General features: G+C 38.4%; 1 protein-coding gene across 1 annotated transcript in view; it reads right to left on the bottom strand.

Moving 5' to 3' along the window:
* Positions 1 to 4,338: 4,338 nt before the first annotated feature.
* LOC147309935 (A-type voltage-gated potassium channel KCND2-like) overlaps positions 4,339 to 20,631 on the bottom strand; it is a 120,624-nt gene continuing 104,331 nt past the window's right edge. Inside the window, exons 3-5 of the mRNA XM_086268075.1 lie at positions 17,147 to 17,242; positions 16,551 to 16,789; positions 4,339 to 13,386 (exon numbers count right to left, since the gene is read on the bottom strand). Of these exons, the coding sequence (XP_086124201.1) occupies positions 13,200 to 13,386; positions 16,551 to 16,789; positions 17,147 to 17,242 (522 nt within the window). The 3' untranslated portion in view covers positions 4,339 to 13,199. The remainder of the gene's footprint in view (positions 13,387 to 16,550; positions 16,790 to 17,146; positions 17,243 to 20,631) is intronic.

Raw genomic sequence — 20,631 nt, 5'->3', positions numbered from 1 at the left:
GTCCCATACAGGCCAGGACCTACAGCCAAAACAGAAGTTTATGATTAAACACCTGGCGTGGTGAAAAATGGAAAAAATGGAACGTAAAAAAAAGAACAAAGGGTGAATACCTGACAAAGTGCTTGTGCAATAATGAAGCTTTCAGGATTCAGCATTTCATTTTCACTGTGGAATTGAGTGAAATCTACAGTGGAAACAGACTTCATGCTAAAGGTCTCTGTAGTGAGACTCTGAAGTGTATGAGCTTCGGGATTAGCAGGTTCACTCCAACATGTTAACATAGGGCACGAGAGGAAGACAACTGTGTTACACAGCTGTTCCAGTGCCTCGCTTTTTATACTGGATGTGCTAAATCACTGACTTGGGTATTATTTATTTCTTCTCTCTACAGATGGAAGTGATGGTAAGATGGGGTGTATGCTGAGAGAGGATAAGTTATTTTCTGATGATCCCGAGAAGCTGAGATTCCAGAAACTTGTATGTAGAGACAGTCTGCCAGGGCATGTTACTGTGCGCTCCTTTGCCCAAACAGTTCCACTGTCAGAAACAATTCACAGTACACTATCATCCCTGTGTGTCGTCTGGATCAGAGCATCATTTGTGGATCTGGACTGCTCTGTCTTTTACATACTTTTTGCCGACACATTGGGACACCAATCCTTCTGCTCCAATAGAGACACAAAAGCTCTGGGTTTGAGTAATTGAAAACCAAAATTTACACTGAAATGCAAAATTTTAATCTTTAAATTATACCAGTGTTTATTTCTCCTCTGTATCAAATTAATTAAATTGATGCAGATTATTTAAACTGCCATATATTCTAGGATACTGACACTTAGAAGTAATTATAAGGGGAAAAATTGTGTTAACCAAAGGCCAAATTGTGTCTTTACACTTGTAGTGTAAAATAAATTTTGTTGCGATTTTAAAGTTGTAAGCTTAAATCTGTTTTAAGCCCTGAAATCTTCAGATGGATGTCTGCTCTTGAAGCTATGATGGCTCAAAAATGTAAGAATAAAAACGAAGTACCAAATTTAGACCCCTCCTTTACTTGGATTGCCTGTGACTCTGAAAAGATAAAAGTATCACATGCCTTCATTAAATATTATATTACTCTATAAATACATCAGTTGATTTTGACAGGATCAGGTGGGAGCTTTTCTTCCTGTTGCAAACAGGAAGCACCAACAGAACAAAAAAAGGTTAAATTCCACCTGTAATAACTCACAGCCTATTTTCACCAGCATAGATCAAAAGAATAACACTTATTTAAACTCGCAAATAACTTGTTCTATCACAGTTGTGAAACTTTCTATAAATACTTGTTGGTATGTTGAAAACCAACCAATGTTATAGTGAGACCTGCAAAGCTATATTTAAAAGCCATGATATTCTTTTGGAGAGTTTCTGCCAAGATGCCTAAACCCATTCAGCCAAAGAATCATAGCAACAAAGCTGAATGCATTTTACTGACCGTTCTCAAGTTTATCAGCTAATGTTCAAGTCAAGTCAAGTAGCTTTATTGTCATTCCAAACATGTGTGCTGGTACAGTACACAGTGAAACGAGACAACGTTCCTCCAAGACTGTTGTGCTACATATGGCATATAACAGACAATCAACACAGAACTACATAAATTGCAATGTGCAAAAATGGCAAAAAAAAAAAAAAAAAACGAAACAAAGACAGTTCAACACCAGACAGAAGAGAACAATATAGACACAAGACAGTGCAGATACAAGACACAACAGTGCAATAGAAATGTGCAAAAGACTGAGTATTGTGCAAAAAGTCACTTGGTGTATGAAGGTGTGTGTGTGTAAGTGCTTGGTAGTGACGTGTATGATCTCTCTGCGGTAGAGTATCAATTCCTGTGCCTGTTACAACACACAGAGGTGTTTGTGTGAAGCCAATTTAATTAAAACTAATAGATAACGCCTTATTTCATATCATCATGTGCTGTATCTGAAGCATACTCTCTGTTTATTCATAATAATAAAAATAATAATAATAATAATAATACATTTTATTTGAATGTGCCTTTCAGAACATACAAGGACAGTGTACACATCAGAGAAATAAAAAGCAAGCATAAAAGCAGGCGGTTTACAAAATCACAAAGGATAAAATAGATTTAAAATAGCGGAATGGAGAAGGCTATGTGGGATAAGTTATTTTGAACAGGTGAGTTTTGAGTCTAGACTTAAAGAGAGAAAAGCAAGTGATATTTCTTATATCAGGAAGTAGGGAATTCCAAAGTCGAGGCGCAGAGCAGCTGAAAGCCCTGCTCCCCATAGCGGCAAGACGGGGAGAGGGAACAGAGAGAGAAAGCAAAGAAAAGGATCTAAGGGATGGTGATCTGAATCAAATCAGAGGGGAGAGCTGATGAATAGCTTTAAATGTATACAAAAGTATTTTAAAATTAATGCAATATTTGACCGGGACCCATTGAAGCTGCTGCAGGACAGGGGTGATATGGTGAATAGAAGGGGTCCTGGTTATAATACGGGCAGTGGAGTTCTGGACACGTTGAAGCTTATGGATGGAAAAGGAGTGAATTGTGGTAATCAATCTGAGAAGTAACAAGGTTATGAACAAGAATGGCAGTAGCATGTGGAGTGAGAAAAGTTCAGAGACAATTAATGTTACACAATTAGAAATATGCAGACCGAGTGACATTATTGATATGCGAATTAAAAGGTAAAGTACTGTCGAGGATAACACTAAAACTTTTTCACACATGGAGAAACGGAGACCGGTGAGTTATTGATAGTAATAGAAAAGCTATTAGTTCTAGATAAGGTTGATTTAGAGCCTACCAGAAGAAGCTCTGATTTGTTACTGTTAAGAAAGAAGAGAACCATGAGTTGAGTTCATTTAAACAGAGGGTGAGGGAGGATGGGGGAAGAGCAGAATCAGGTTTAGTGGACCGATAAGCTGGGTGACATCAGCATGACAGTGAATCTGAATATTATATTTATGAAAAATGTGTCCACACAAAGAAGGTAGATAATGAAAACAATGGGCCCCAGGAAAGGGTTTAAAAGTAAAGGATTTAAGTCGAATAATAATACTTTGCGATCAGATAAGTATGATTTAAACCAGGCTAGTGGAGTATGAGAGAGACCAATGGAGATTAACCTACTAAGGACAATGGAGTAAGAGATAGTGTCGAAAGCAGCACTCAGATTGAGGAGAATAAGAATGGAAAGTAAATTGGAGTCAGCTGCCATAAGAAGATCATTGGTTATTTTCATGCACTGCCTTTAGGGATTTGCCAGCTTGCTTAGTTTGTAGCCGACTCGCTAGCAGCACGGCCTCTTTACCTGGCCCTCCAGCACTTTCCATCGTATTGTGTCAGATGTTTACTTACTCCTTGGCCTCCTTTAGCAGTAATTATACGTGTAATAAATGTAGCTTGTTTGCAGCTCTGGAGGCCAAAATCATTGAATTAGACCCTCGGCTTCGCACCCTTGAAAAACACATAGCTAGCCAGGCCCCTGTAGCCAGTGTAGCCAAAGGTAGCATAGGCCATTAGTTTTCCCCTGGCAGATTGTCCCAAGCAGCCAGGTATGCCATCCTTATACAACTACTGGAAGACACTGAAAATCTGCACTGAAAACCTTGTGATTGTTTTGGTTTCTAGCCGATTGCTGTGGTAGCCCGTATCAGGGCTACAAGCATTGCAAGAGCTTGGTCCGCATAGGTGGCAGTAAGTTTGAATGGTTTCTGGTGAACATTGTCTGTGAAGGAAAAACAGATAAAAATAAACTTGGGTCTATCATTATCATGAAAAATACCCTGAAAAATACATGGAATTTTTTTTTTTCTAGAAAATTACCATGGAATTGCACAGTACTTAAAATTAATTAGATAATATTTAAAATTATTTTAAATAAAGTCTGCATTTCATTCCCTGTAAAATATCAGGAAGTAAGGCAATGTTAAATGACTTCATAAAATGGCCCAACCTTGGAACGCACAAGGTACAGTGTTAAAAGGGTAAATATTGTATGTTCTTCTGGATAATTACCAGGTAATTACAAAGTATGTGAAATTACTTAGTGTAAATTTTTTCATTGTTTCCTCTAAATTTCAGATAAAAATATGTTGAAATTACATGTAATTACAGGGTACTTTTGCCCTTAGTTTCGAGTTGTATTATAAAGTGTCACCTAAAAAAGCTTTACTATTAGCACAGACACATCAAGGTAGCACTCTGTATCACTTTAATCATAACAGGCTGAATGTCAAGTTCTTTAATAATGAGAGCTTGGGTGACTTCGATCTCTCAATCCCACCTCTGAAAAGAGACGTACAAACTCTGGGAAGTGTTTGAATAGGACAATGTTTTTATTCTGTTTACTCAGACACGGCACTGGACTAAAACCATGAGCTTCTTTTTCTTTTAGATATTATCTTCGATGAACACAAGCTGTAACAAACAAAAGTGATAGTTGTCATAAATGTCTCTAATTTTTACACTTTCTTTTATCACTTCATCTCTGCTCCAAATGCATGCATGTTCTAACGACTTTAGAAAAATATCATGGGATGTTAATTGAACATACAACACTACAAACTCTCATGGAAATAATTTTAAAAATAAGAAATTACAGAACAATTACAACACATGTGCACTATTAACACTTATAATAATAAATTCCTCAAAAATATGTTCATCCTTTCCCCCTCAGCCCGTCCCCTGCACCCTAAATACAAAGCAGAGGTTGTCCTTACAAAACAAAGGAAAGCATAGAGAAGTCACTTGCATAAGTCACATTAAACTTGCGCAGACATGGATGACTGAAGTTGTAAAGGTGCTGCAAGCAGGGTTGGCCATTTGGATCCTCATTCTGACGAGTCAAACAAGTCAAGCTTTGACAGTAAGAACCCAATACCAGCTGCTCTTTACTTCTGGAGCAAGAGAAAAATGTTGTCTTCTGTGCTCTTACTTCCATATATTTTTTTATTCCATACATGGCGTAGAAATGAAAAATCCAACATTTCAACACATCCCTAAAATTCAGCCAGAGAGAGAAATATTTCCCCAAAGAAGAATGAGAGGTTTCAGTTTGTTTCGTAAGAAAATTGTTTTCTTTGTATCAAAACGGGAACAAACTGATGGTGTTTCACCTCTGCAATGATGAGGCTTTAAGACTTGGTGTGTACGGCACATCATGATGAGTCACACAGATTCAAAGAACTTTTTTTGTATACCAAAATCTACAAGCAGATATTCAACATTCATCAGGGTCCCAGCAGACAGCACACTGTAAAAACGATAACTAGCAATTGTTGATTTCACTAAAGTTTTTAAATTAAACTGACTTAGAAATAAAACTTTCCATTTACAACCTAAAAAAGCTTGTCTACCCAACAAATTTCTTTCATTGTTGTCCTAACTAAGATTTTCTAGACAGCATAACAAAGATTATCAACTTTTGAGCAGAGTTTCTGAGTCAAGTTGGGAACCAGTGGGAAACCCCGTAGATGACTGGCACATGTGGTCTGAACAAGTTTGAACTAAACCAAACGGACTTTCAACTGAGCCTGAGCAGACCTGAGCTGTGTGATAGTGGTTTACCATGTGTTCTAGACTAAAAACCTCCTAAGAAAATTTGAACCATCGTGGCTAGATTTGGATGTAAAATGCAATTTTTCGACCATTGAGGATTTTCACTTCTGCAGTTGGAGTGTATAATTCTTTTGGACAGGTGCTGGAGCTGCCGACCATTTACCCTAGGAGGTAAGCTAACTACATGTGTTATTAAGATTTTCTACAAGCGCCTAGGCTGCATCCTCCTGAGGACCCGGGAGGATTGAACTAGTAAAACACTGAAAAAGGCCAACAATAGCATTTTTAAGTTATCTAAGTGACTTAATTGACCCCCCCTCCCCCTTGGCTAGCTATCGAGCTGGTGGGTAACAGACGTCTCCGAAAACGTCGGAGCACTTTTGCAAGTATATGTTGTCTTAATAAACTGAACAGATATTAGCAATTTACACAGCTACATTAACGCCTGAAAATATCTTAAAAGTTTGTTTTGTGACCCAGAAAGAGTAATATTAAAACTAATTCCACAGGTAGAATTTGCACATGCGCAATAAGGATCGGGGAGTCCGATCCGTAACTTTTTTTTCTCGTTTTTTTTCTACATTATATTGAAATGTTTCAATATTGCAAACATTTTAAGAGATGCTTATTATAAGGAGGACTTATTTCTCGGACACATTTAGAGGAGTCCACTATGAATTTGGGCAGCCTTCGTCGCGCCGCTGTGTCGTAATCGGGCTACAAGCAGCCTCTGAAGGTTTTAGCTCAGAGTAGTGGCCAGCGCAAAAAGTAATGTTTAATGTTAAACACTCTGATATTTAGACAGACATCACTAAATGACGGTATCTCACGCTGGCTTTTTACAGCACTTCTGCCATGGTAAAACTTATTAGCTTATTACCTGTTTTGTAACCAGTTTCAATGTTATCTTTGCATGAAAACGTTATGTTAACATTGACAACAAACTGGGCCAAGCACGCGTTGTCATGGAGACGCTTTCATGGGTCGGTGTAGGATATGTGCGCCAATTATATGACAGTGATATAAGTAACTTGCATATTGTCTAATATTGTTTTTTCACTTTTTCAATAGTCACCGTTTATCCGGTGCAGCACTGTTACTTTAAAGTAATGTTTAAAGCTGACTTGACAGTTTGTCAGCTGGTGTAAGATTGCCTAATGTACTGTAAGTTAATTGTCACAAGCAAATTAAAGTTGTACTTCATGCTCTGTATTATAAGATTGCTACATTTTCAGAGCTTTTTACATAATGGGGAAGGAGACAATATTTAAGGAATGATTGTGTGTTGTTGATGTATACTGTGTTACAGATAGTATTATTTTTTCTATAGTTATTGCATTTTTTTATCATAGTAACAAAAAAATGTTTGAATTCAAGCTTGCATTTATGTTACATGTCATGTATGTTATCAATCATATACTTGATATAGTAGACAAGTGGTCATATGTAAGTTAATATGATTCCACATTTCAGTGTGAACATAATATGTATTTGCATATTGATACTGTTTTTTGTGGAGGGTGTTTCTATTCCTGTGCAAAATGTGTATTCATGAGAGATTTTTGAAGTAGGTTTTGCGGTTGATAACACAGTCAGGCATATAACATGGTGCAGACTGTACAAGGCAGCTACCCAGAAATTTTCTGTGCTGAATAAATGACAATATTTTGGTTATTGTCTTGTTTAGATATCTGAAGAATTTCATCGGATCACAAGCAAAGACCTCCTGGGGACGTTCAATGCATCCCTCGACAAATTTGTGCCTGGCCTGCTGAAACTATACCGGTCTAAGAAGGGAGGTCTTGGTGAGGAGATGGAAGACCTCTTGGATAAACTTGATGAACAGGTAAGTGCTCCTTTACCTGACATTTTTAGAAGAGAGTATACCTTTGTCATAACAGAAAAAAATGTTGGCTTCAGCCAAAACACATCAATGGAAATTAATGTCATCAGTCATTACTTTGTTTTTATTTGGCGGTATTTTATTTAATTTGTAAAAAGAAAGTAAAATTGTTAAAATGGTGTTTTGTTTTTTTAAGTTTTACATGTTGCTGGGCCTGATCTGTATTTTATTTTTACTATAAGAGTTCTAATTGCTATGAGATGTTTTTAAAAGATGATTTAATCCAAAATGGAAATGTCCACGTCCTCAGTGCAGTCCAGATAATTTTATGGTGAGGATTGCAGTTGTCATAACTCTTGCTGCTTTTTTTTCTGCTGAGGAGCACCTGGGCATTGTTAGTGGGTGTTCAACAGCGGAAAATATTTTTGTACAAAACTCATCACAAGGTTGGTTGGTGAAAGATATTGTGCCGGTAATTAAAGGAAAATAAGCTTTTTCTTTTTAAAACCTCCATGAGTCAAATGAGCATCATGGTATAGAGGTTAAAGTTAAGATTTTTAGAAAAGTATTTTGTCTTTAATTTTTCTTAGCTTTCAATAATTCATATTTTACTTTTCTTCTCTTCAGGACAGTGACATTTTGGAACCAGTGTTGAACGGTGCATCAGTTGCCATCCTCACCATCCTGCAAGATGACGATGCCGATACGTCTGTGCGAGAACATGCTGTTGTGTTGGAAGCCCATATGGAAAAGATATATATAAATCGTATAAAGTTTGTATCTGTCTTGTGTGAAACTTGTATGAAAAGCATATAAGTGTGAAAACAGATATAAGATCCCTTGAAAAATTATATAATGAAACTTGTATGTTTTGGATACTTACTAAAACAATGTATGAAAGTAATGAGAAAGTGGCCACTTTCATGAGTAAATCATGTAAGCCTTATATGATTTACTCATGAAAGTGGCCACTTTCATGAGTAATCACATATAAGTTTTTACTATTTCTTTTCCATATGGGAGGGGACATCGTGCTACATAACATTCCAGACCTCTCTACTGCCTTGGCATACCTCTTTGGCCTTCTGTATGCCCTCAACATTGATTATCCAAAGCAGATGAGTTTACCTTTGAAGCAATTCAGGGCATCCTTTTTGAACTCGGTGGCTCTCGATGCTCACAGCGCATAAGGTCTCTAAAAACAAAGCTTTTGCTGTGACTGTTAATGGGGAAGCCAGACATGAGTTTAACTTGTTCTTAAACATGTTCAAGTGCATTGTAGAGTCATGTAAAAAAAAAAAAAACAGTAGTTCAACCCCTTTCCCTCTATATAATCGTTCACCTGTTACAAAGAGTTGCATATTTAGTGTTTGAACTGTTAAAATTAATTAGGAATAAGTGAAGGAAAGAGGGAGGAAAGGAAGAAGGGAGAAAAGAAGGAACAGTCAAAACAGAATGGTTCATTTTGACCTGGTCGGTCAATATGAAGGTGAAGTGGATAAGTGATTATTTGAAATGTAAATATTAGTCAGATGAATCTGTATTATTGAGAATCTATGGTGAAATTTTGTTTTGTAGGATTTTAAAAGATTTGTTATAGTGTTTTTCACTCCACCTGAAGCATGGAACTGGTATTTTACCTGATAGTTCGCTGTTCATTGATGGTAACATTTCTAATAACTTTTGACTTCTGTAGTTCATCATAGTAAGCCCATGTAAAATGTCAATGTCTGGGTACAAAGGCAATTGTTTGTTGCACTACCCTATTTAGTGTGCAATAGTTAAGTTAAGCTTTTACAGGACAGTCAGGGTGTGAACGTGAATGACTAAGCTGCTGGACACTTTTCTTTTTTCTGGACTCTGGAATTTTAATGTCTCTGCTGGGGTGCTCAAAGCACCCTAAAGAAACTGGCAACACGTTTTTTTCTGTTTGTTTGCTTTTTTACAGAAATTCACCCCACTGCCCATGACCTTCTGAAATATACTGAAAGCACTGTTGAAAAAAATAAATACGTTTTTACATAACATTCAGTTGTGCTTTGTTTTATTCTATATCTGTTTGAGTGTTTTTTCAAGTACGATAACAGCATAAATTTTTCTTTATTAATATTGGTAAATTTTCAACTCACTGGAGTAAGAATTGTGTGATTATTCAACAAGAATATCTGTGTTTGGTGAATTTAGGAATAAATGGCCTTGGAGGGAATAATTGTATGTTAATTCAACAGGAATATCTTTGGTGAAGGCAGAAATACATGGCATTGAAACCAGAATTTCTTTGTTAGACTTACAGGATTATCCTAATTAGGTGAACAAGTAGATCCAAGTTGGCAGAACATGAAAATATTAGTTAAGTCAACTACAGTTGGCAGAAGTTGAGAAAACTCAAAAATCTCTTGCATCATGTTGCCTTGAAATTTTAAGTTTTCTCAACTTTTTCTTTTTTACAGTGCATCAACACCACTCTGAACCTAAGAACTCATTAATGAAATGAACCCTAAACCCTTTTTAAACCTTTAAAACCACACATTGAAGGTTTTTGGAGTAGATAATAACAATAAATTATTATTGACAGAGACAGACAAATAAAAAAATCTGGAGTGCTCTAAAAATATTCCATAAGACAGGAAATGTTTTCTTATTCTCCCTTTTTTTTCTTATTGATTCAGCATTTTTGAGAAATAAACTTAATCCAACTTCACCTCACAGAAACATGTGAAAATAATTTTCTAAAAGCTTAAAGATGTTGCAACTATGTTGACAGCACATGTGAGCTTTGATGTTGCTGATGTGACGATACAAGAAAACCCAAAGACTGCCATGAAAGTATGAGATCATCCATCAGTGGACTGACATATCATGTTAGCATTTTAGCTGCTGTCATGTTGTTGTTGTTTTTTGGTTCCAGAAGTGATTGTATTTGGCTACTATGTTGGTTCTAAGTTATCAACTAATGATAAGTCTGCATCCACAGACAGTAGAGGAGCATTACACAGACACGGATACCTGTTAAGTAGTTCTCAGAACATTCCAAATAAAATCCTAGAATTTCACCAGAACTGGAGCTCCACCTTCCTGGACCATCTGTTAGTACAGTAACCTCATAGAAGCCCTGTTATTCATCACAAGATGTCATTAAAAATGCTCCAAACGGCTCCAACAGCACAAACACTGTCCAGAGGTCCAGTTCAGGGACTCCAGTTAGCTGAGGTGAAACCTAGTATACATGTGTGTGGCCATCTGCATGTCAGTGAGAGAGACCACACCCCTAATTATACAGTCTATAACTCACCTGTTTAATACAGTTTTTAATCAGGTAAGTTATAAAAACATTTTCCCCACATACAGGTATAATGAAGGGGGAAATATCTACAGAGACAAACAGTTTGCGTATCAGGCTGTAAACATGTTTATTTCTGCTGTAAAGTTTTAACATGCGAGTCTGTGGGTACTGACTCACTGCTGCCTGCTGGACATTTCAGGAAATGCAGCTTTCAGGCTGTCAGTGTGACCATGCCCGCACTCAGAAGAGGGAGACCAAAAGACTGATCATAGATTACTTCTGGATGTTTGGTTGAATTTTTTACTTCAGTCTCCATTTAATGTGATTCAGGCAACAAATTTACTTGGCTGAGTTGAAGAAGCTCGATCATTTCACGTGTCTCTGTGAGATAAGCATGTGAAAGCTACACAGGCAGCTAACACTGGATTTTATACTCATTGCTCTTCTTTCCATACTACAAAATCACTTTTTTGGTCATTTTTACATCAAACAATGGGATCTGTTAATTTGTACTTTAGATAAATAATATTTGTTAAAATCTTTAACCAAAAAGTAAAACAGAGGTTGTTGATGGAAACACCAACAGCAAAAAAAAAGCACTTTTTTTGCTGTTGTGGTTGTTTTTGTGGGTAACTGGTGGTTTGCCCATTTTCTGTTTAAACTGTGGTTCCAGCTGTCAGCTCAGAGTCAGAGCTGTAAATCTGTTTCCCGTCACCTAACCCAACACTCAGGTGAACAATGAGAAAAAAAACATCAGGCAACAAGTGCATCAAATCAGTCTGCAAGATTTACAATACACATCACTGCCAGACCCAGTGCAACAACAGAAAGATTCTCTTATCACAAATTGACATCAACATTTGCACGATGGCGGTTTGGTGTTTCTGTACAGCAGAGAGGAAGGCAGTCAGAAAGGTCAGCTAGAAAACTCATATTTACAGAATAAGTACTAGAACCCGAACTGCTCACACCACCAGCCAGATGTGCATGCAGAGGAGCGTCCTGGCTTACATGGAAACACACGGGTCCGTGGACAGGAACGCACAGATACTGAGCATGCTCACTGTTTTCCTCATCCTCTTCTTCTTCATGACAGCTGCAAATATAAATCGTTCACATCTTTTCAGAAGAAAAGCCCCGCCCACTGTCTGTGGCTAACACATGTTCAGGGCTGTAGCCAGCAGATCACAAACTACTGATGTGGGGTAAAAGGAAATATATCATTATTTCAAAAAATGAAAACAAGAATAAAAAGATAATTAAAAATCGAACAAATAAAATCCATGAAATGAAATTAAAAAAAAAAAAGATAATTTCCCTGTTGTAGCACGTACACCTCAAGATAAACTTTCCCATTCACCAACACTAATAAATAATAATAACAAAAAATATGATGACTGAAAGAAAATAACGTGAAAATAATAATAATAATAATAATAATAATAATAATGCATTACATGATATATTTCATCACTGGGTGCAGGCTGTAAATATCTGCTGTCCCACCCATGATAGGACAAACGCTGAAGTCTTTAGCGACAAACAGCCTCCACCCAGGACAAATATGTACTTATAAAAGAGACTCAGAAGACTGCAAAACAAATGGCGAGTCCCAACCTTCAACATGTCCTCAGAACATTTTCTACAAACACAGAGGGTCTGTCAGGTTCAGAAGTGTGACAGTGTGATGATAAATCCACCGTCACCATCCGTCTCATCCTGGTTTCTACTGGGACAGGTTTAGTCTAACTTAGCACAAAGACTGCAAGCCCAGCTAACTGAATTCCAGTGATTGGAGATAAAGTTCAAATCAGCTGAGGACCTCTGAGCCTAAACTAAACGCTGTGTCTGATGCTTTATGTATTTTCTACATTATCTTTCAAAGGAGTACGGTAGACCTAATATGAAAGTAATGCAGGTAATTTAAAAGGTTAAAGCTTGATTAAAACACAAGTCTGGTTAGCTCAGATTAAGCTTCTGGCTCTAAAGTCCACCTCCAGACAGTCAAATTCAGCTAAATGGACTAGTAACTGACTAAGAGGATTCAACATATAATGAATGTGAAGCGTTGACCCCAGCTGCCAGTCTCTGTGCTAAACATATTTCAGAATGATCCAATGGTGTCTTAGTGCTGGCTCGCTAAGCCACCATTCAGGACAAAGATACGTTGGTGGTGGTGATGTCCTCTCAGCAAGAAGCAGAGATCCACCTTCAGTCAGGCGGCTGCTATTTTGCCAGCGGAAAAATCCTCCCAGAAGAAAAAGAGAGAACAATAAACAACTACAGTCCAAATCAGAGTCAGTTTTAGTGTGACCTGTAGACCTGCTTCTCCACGGCAGGTCTGAAGCATTTAAGCTAACCCATCACTTCCATTGTGGACACATGATGCAGCTACCAAAGCCTACTCTGAGTCTGGTGTGGTTCAAGCTGTAGACCGCCAACGCCTGCCGTCTTCCAGCGCAGTGGGTGGTAGTGTGGGAGGGTCTTTTTGGGGCCTAAAGTGCAGACACCCGCACAATGTTGGCCTGGGAGTAGTCAGTGGAGCTGGTAGATTCATCACCTTCAGGGGTGGTGCCAGGTGGCGTGGGCATGCTGATGATAGCGGAGGTGATGTAGGGTTGGTCACAGTTTAAAGGAACCGTCTCCTCAAATTTGGCATTGAGACTGGATCGACTGGAACGACTAGAGAGAGGCAAAGGAGAGATACTTAGTACTTAGTCTTCACAAGCAAAGGTGAATTTTGAGCAGTTCAAATGGACTTTAGTTCAACTTCCTGTCATGTGTTTCAGTTGTAAACACATCAATTCATCTCAGTTCCCTTTTAGTACTGCTGACTTCTCCACTCCTATGTTGGCCCATCCCATGCTTCTCAGTCTCAGTTTAAACATTTAATATGTTTTTTATGTTCTGTTGTGAAGAAAATTTGGGTTTATAAGAATGTAAATGTAAATGATTTTACATTAAAATTCAAATTATATTTTATCATCTGAATTATATATTTTTTTATCTAAATCAAGGTTAAAGAATTACATCTCTTGCTCAGTTCTTTTTTTCTGCACCAATTTTAAGTCATTTATACTAATTTTACAACTGAGGTATACAAAAAGGTTTGGATTTGTCAGTACTGAATTTTAATACTTGAAGTTTTACTCAGATTGATTGATGAACACGACCTTTGTGTAAAAGTGCAGATCATGTAAACCTAATTTCAGAAGCTCTAAAAGAAAGGATAGAGCCTCCTCTACATCATCCAATGCTTCCAGTAAAGATAGCTCACATGCCTGTACTGACAGCTCTAAAATGCCCTCATTCCTGAAAACTCCTCAAACGCACCAAAATTTCCAAAATAAACTCAACCTCTAATACTTGGAATCCTGAAACTTGCATAAAGACCACTTTAAAATCTATAAAAACATTTAACTAAAATGACCTTTTCTAAAAGTACTTTTGGTATCTCTAGCAGGATCAAATCCTCTAAAAATAATGTCACTAGCTGAGCCCACGTCCTTATTTTAGGTGTGACAGTGTTTTAGTAGATAAAGGTGAATGGCTTGGACGTGAATTGAGTTGCGGTTTGGGGAAGGCCTCGAAGGGGACGGCGGCTTCCAGGCCTAGCGGGTCCCCATGTACTAAATAGAAGTGAAGTTAAAGAATATAAAAGGGGAGGGAGGAGGCTGGGGCATGTAAATTTATTTATTTATTTATTTAGGACAGTGCATGTTAATGAACATAAATGTAAAAAAAAAATTACATGAATGTAAACATACCAGATTATAGCCAAGGGCTAATTTCCATCTGTTGTCCTTAAGCATAAAAATAGAGAATGAACAGCTTGTAGAACTGGGGGAACATATATAGATAAGAATCCGAAGGAGCGTGTTTGGAGGCGTGGTCCTGCTCCTGAAATTCCGATGCTTTATCTCCAATTAAATCCACTTCCATACATCTAGAACCTTTGCAAGAGTGTCTGTTTTTTTTCCTTTAACCTGATGGACCCCAAAGGGTTTTCTGAGTTTCCTGTTCGAAAATAAAATGCCAACAATTGAGTATTTCTCTGCAATTACAAACTCTGTGTATACAATCTTGGTATCAAAATTTCATCAGAGGTGTAAATATTGCAGCAGATATTACTGTGTCAAAGTTACTGAGACTGGAACACAGAAAATGTAAGTAGATTTTATCCTCACCGAATTTTTTTTATTTATTTTGTAGCATATAACCATTTTAAAATGTGACTCCGTTCATATTTCATTCCAGAAATTCAGTAACCAACATATAAACATCATATGTGCAAAGATTTATGTTTCTAAAGTGAAACAGTGAAATGGAATACAAGCATGCTGATCCACACAGGTATGCACACAGGTGTACACACGGGTGTTCACAGACGCGGACTAAAGCTTTCTTGGCTGCTGCCTTAAAGCACATTGTGCGCTGTCTATCTTGCGTGCTGCACAATATCGTTTATTATTTAATATCTACTGTTATCTACTGCTAGCTAGTTTATTGTGATGGTGCTTTTTTTTTATTATGTTGCTCTTTGTTGTTTGCTTTCTCTTCTGTTTTTTTTCTCCATACAGATGACCCAGGTGTTTGTTTGTTTTTTTTCTTTCTTCCCCCCCTTCTCACCGTCTCTTCTCCCCTTTGGTTTTCTCTCTCTCCCTCTCTTTCATTCTTTCTCCCTGTCCTATCCCCCAGTCATGTCTGTCCCGTTTGTAGCAACTGAAAATAAAATAAATTCATAATTAAAATAAAGGTCAATCAAATGGACCAATATGGCAAGGCCATGATGATCCACTTGGTAAAATAAATCCGCTTGGCATCTTTCTTGGCCTTAAGACAACAATTCTGATGGCTAAAGATCCAAACGGGACACACAAAAAAAAAAGAAAAAAAAAAAAAGAAAGAAAAGTGAAAAAGTGAAAAATTACAGCACTGTCAATACATAAATATCTAGACATTGTACAAAAATGTCCAATTTTGGCACACATTGGACACTATGTTAGTTGAATTTTGTAGGTATTAAAGAGCAGACAGAAAATGGCTCTGATCTGGCTAGTTAGCCGTGGAAACTGCTGATAAACATGAGGCTACCAGCTACTGGTGAAAGTAACGGAGGAAATCGGGACGGTAAGCCAATTTCTGTCTTAGCGCATTTGCGCCGCTATGCGTTTTTGTGGTCTTCTTTTGCGGCTCATTCAGTGAATTTTGGTCAGAGTGTGGTGAAACTTGGTGTTACATGGTGTTATAGTTACATGAAGTCTGAAGAATCTCTGGTTTTGTTTGTTTAGCGGACATTTGGCATTTACCTAGCTGCTCTTTTAATCATGGCTTGTTTTAGTTGTGTTTGGTGGTTGTAGAAATGGTTTATATGAGAGTTTAGCTGAGATTCAGAGGTTTCTGTGGATATCACACGTCAGGACTTATATTTCTGACCCCGTGTTATAACCAATTATACGTGAACTCGTTCCTTTTGCCCCCGGTACCCGGAGCCGATCAGGTTAAAGGGCTTGTGAAATCTCTGGTAGCTCCTGGTAGAGCTTTCTTCAAGGATCATGCGCTGTAAATGTTCTTAAGAATTTTTCTTTTTTTCTTAATGACTTTTGCAAAGTCCACGTAGATACTGGAAGCTCATCAGGAACTTAAGACCCTTCAGAAGAACCTTTGTAACCTTCTGGAATATCCTTAAAGTCAGTAGGACCCCCTGCAATTTTCACAGTCATGTCTTCTGGGTGATTTTATTTCTTTATGGAGATCAAATATGACTAGAAGTAAACAAAGAGATGTAAATGTTGGATGTAACCGTATGACTGTAAAAAACAGAGTTGCAGTGCTGTCTAACATACCTGTTGGTTAGTGGTCGCTCCCTGATCTGGATGGTGCTCAGCTCCTGGAGATTGCCCTGCAGACCCACAGACATGTTGGAGTTTGGGACGTTGAAGGTCTTCCTCTTCCTGCGGCCACAGCAGGAGCTTAGGCCATGAGTTGAAGAGGATGAGATGGAGGAAGAGCAAGAAACCTGCTTCAGCAGTGTAACATCCTTGCAGGTCGCCTCATACGTCTTCTCATCTACAAACTCGTGATTCTGAGAAAAAGCAAAGCTGCAGTTTTACAGGATGGCAGGTAAAGGAGAATCTGCTATGAACTAGATAGATGTCCAAATTCAAACAGTAAACAATCAAACTGAATATTTTTTGTTTACTGCTGAAAAATTGGAAAAAAATTAATCTCCAGGTAAGGTAAATGATAGTCATTCTCATTAATTAAAAATATAATGATTTAGATTCAATTTAGGCTCTTTGAAGTTATTGAGAATTTTTTTAATGTGTTAAATCTATAAAATCTGGGAAAACATGTAAAGGAGTAAACTGTTAATCAGTTGGTCAAATAAAGTAAGTGTGTGTGTGTGTGTGTGTGTGTGTGTGTGTGCCTGCCTCCTCACCGTGGTCTTTTCCAGGCAGTTCAAGAGATGATGATGATGCACCTCGAAGTTAGGGTTGGCCTTACACACCAGCGCCTGTCCTGCTTCTTTGGATGCCTTCAAGACATAAACACAAAACACATGACCTCAGCGACCCCATCATTTACAGAGAAACACCTGAGCAAGGCTAATATTTCCACCAAAATCTGCCAAACCTCAGCATTTCCATCTTAGCCACAATTCCTTCCTGTTCTCAAGTTAGTGTGAAAATGATGGATCACTCACTGGATCAAACCAAGGCTACCAACAGCAGCCATTCAGCAGCTTTTGTTTTACTTCTGTGGTTTGACTCCAGCCTCATTTAACCCAAGAGAGCCTCCAGAGCTTGTATAACTCTGGAGTTCAGACTGAATGTGACCCAGGTGGGCAGAAGAGTAACCAATCACGTGGAGCTCAGAAGCTCAGCTGCTGCCAAAGGAAGAGTCAAAATCATGAGCCCCTATGCTGGGCAGAAGCAACACAGCTTTTGAAATATTAACAAGACTTCATTCCAAAGTTTTGCTTTACATTGACTCTGCCCAGTTGCATGCGGATTGGCTGGGCGATTGACATGCAGTTCAGCCCAATTTCATTCCTCCACAAGTCAATGAAGTCCAACACTATTACTGATGATGTCATGAATCGCGCAGGTAATCATCTCATAACAGCAGAGCTGCATGGTAGGGCTCAAGTCAAAGGAACAAAACAAAAGAGGAAGAAGACAGAGCAGAGAGTAGGAGAGACACTGAGAGGTGGAGGTGTAGAGAACTTCCTGTTGGTCAGGTAAGGCACCCCCACACAGCAAAGGATCAGATCATGCACATGTGAGTTAGTTAGTGACTGACGGGTATTTTGTTTTTCAGACTGTGAGCAAAGCTAAGAAGGATGTGAAAAGACAGAACACTACAGACAGGCTACAGACAGACAGTGATAGAAACAGGATGAAGATGAATTCATCATGGACACTTCAGCATCAACATTTCAGTCAGCTAAACACATGAGCAAGGACCAGATGAGGACCAGCTAACACAGGCTAAATTCACAATAAAACACTTTCATTTAAAAAAGAAGAGCAAACTCTGTCCAGACACTGGATCAGAAATGATCTCCAAACATCCGGTCTAAAGCCAAAGATCATATTACCTTTACTCTATTTAGTGCTGATATGAGACTGTTTTACAGAGAAAGTCCAGACTTTGCAGGGTAAATGTAGGGTAAGTAACAAGGCTGTCACTTTCTGCTTGTGTTGAGGAAGTTTGGAGTTTTGAGGAATTAGAAGGTTATAGCTTGTTTCCCTCCCACCACTGCCAATGGCCTAGAGCCCTCTTATATTCCAACAGCAGGGATGGAACCAGTGAGATGTAACTCAGCAGAGTTACTTATGTACTTCACTGAAGTACAGTTTTAATGTCCTTGGACTTAGATTCTTATCTTTATTTTTTATTTTAATTCTACTGATATGTGGTGCTGTATAAAACCCCACAAAGAAAATGATGCTTCTGTCATCCGAATTTTGCTTGTAATTTGGCCTCATTGATCACAAAAATAAACCAAAGAAATGTAGGTTTTTGCTTTGCAAAGAGTCACGGTGTATCTGCCTATGTTACTCCGCTTTAGATTCTAGACCCTCCAGAGTCTTGTGGACATGTTGTGGGGATATCAGGATGTAGCCATAGTCAGTCAGGTCTTCTACCATATCTGTGCTGAGCTGTGAACTTAGAGATGGATCACTTTAACAGCGAAGAAGAAAGGGTCCATCAGAGTTTGCTGTTTGTCAGGTATCTGGGAGCTGGAACCACCTGAACCTTCAGCGCTCTTGTTTGGCAGGTAAAGAGAAACTAATGTAAAAGGCTGGAGTTTTGAAATGAGAGCACAGCTTTATCATTACATTGATCCAAAAACATGTCACTGCTGAAGCGCACACACACACACACACAGATGAAAGCACAATGAAAGCAGCCCTCAGCATGCTCCTCACAGCTGGATATGAGACAGAAAAGATGAGAAACCAAGAGAACAAACAACAGCACCACCACTGCATGTCCACGGTTACCTCCTCCTCAGGGTCAATAATCAGCCGGCTGCGTTTGTACTGCAAATAAGCGTTAGCGCCTCCACTCTTCACTGCTCGAATTCTAGCAAGCCTGGTTTTTTGTTTGTGAACACACATAGGTTTGTGAGCGATCAACTGTAAGTGGGAACACAAACACAGGCTCACCACCATGGTCACTAAAACAAACTTGCAGGAGGATTAGATGTGAACATGAAAACAGAAGCTGCAAAGATTCAGATCCCATTTGCTGCCGTCCTTCATCTGCTCATGTTTATCTCAGCCTTTGACGTCCACGAAAACTGAGTCTGATAATCCAACAAAACACCCAGAACCAAACTAACAAGGTAACTAATGTGAGCAAATCATATCTTCTGCATTCAGAAAGTCACTTCAGTGAAGAAAATATCAAAATATCAAAGATGTCAATATCTGGACACAAGCTGTCCTTTTTAATAACTTCTGCTTGCAAACAAAGTGTTGGCTTGTGTGATGAGCAGCTGATGAAGCAGTGCACATAAACAGCAAAAAGTGAAAAAGGCGTGTGGCAAGCTTCAACGTAAGTTACAAAAATAGCACCCCTACTGGCTAAATGCAAGATCACTTGACTGATCACTTGCCTCTTGGCCTGGTTTGTCCATGTTTACATTGTAATGTAATCCTGATTAATGTCAGTCTCAGGAACTATTACACAGAAACTGCAAGACAGACACCAACACTAAATTAGGTTTGTGGGTTTGGGGAAGAATAATCATATTAATTTATCCGGATAACATGATTTTCAGATTGACAGCGGTCCCCAACATTTTTTGTGCCACGGAGCGGTTTAATGTCAGACAATATTTTCACGGACCGACCTTTAAGGTGTCGCGGATAAGAACAACAAAATAAAATGGAAAAAACCAAGACAAAAACTGTGGTATTTTGTAAATATCATAATAAACGCGAATTCACTGTGTAATTGTGTAACTTTATTAGCAGCGTCCTCCTGAAATGCGACAACAACATTGAGAGTAATATCCTCCTCTCTGCCCCTTAATGCTCTCTGGTAGCTATGGTAACTCTTAAATATTTCTTTCAAAAATTAGACACAACTACAAAGCGGGAAAAGATGCAGGAAAACTGAGTTACCGATAAAGCCCTGAAAACCATCAATTTCACACCCGGGGGTGGGGAACGCTGTATTGGAGAAGAACACCACCAAAGGGCAATATGACCCGGTGAGCAGCCAGCTGAGCTCCGTGAGCTGTGTGAACCTTTAAAAATTTGGATGAACACTTTGAGCATCACCTCCATTTAGATGACACATCTGTGCAGCAACAAGTGTCTTTAAATCCTTCAAGAATCTGTGGAAGAACGTCAGGGTGTCTGCAGCCACTCATTTCCCAATCAATCAAAATCTATCCAAACTTTGTGT

Source organism: Aulonocara sp. 'chitande type north' Nkhata Bay, linkage group LG17 (assembly GCF_057382095.1).
Source record: "Aulonocara sp. 'chitande type north' Nkhata Bay isolate Kocher_YH1m ecotype deep benthic linkage group LG17, A_spYH_male_GT1.1, whole genome shotgun sequence".
Lineage (NCBI taxonomy): Eukaryota > Metazoa > Chordata > Actinopteri > Cichliformes > Cichlidae > Aulonocara > Aulonocara sp. 'chitande type north' Nkhata Bay.
Note: the sequence above shows the minus strand (reverse complement) of the source record. Positions and strands in the feature narration are given on the sequence as shown.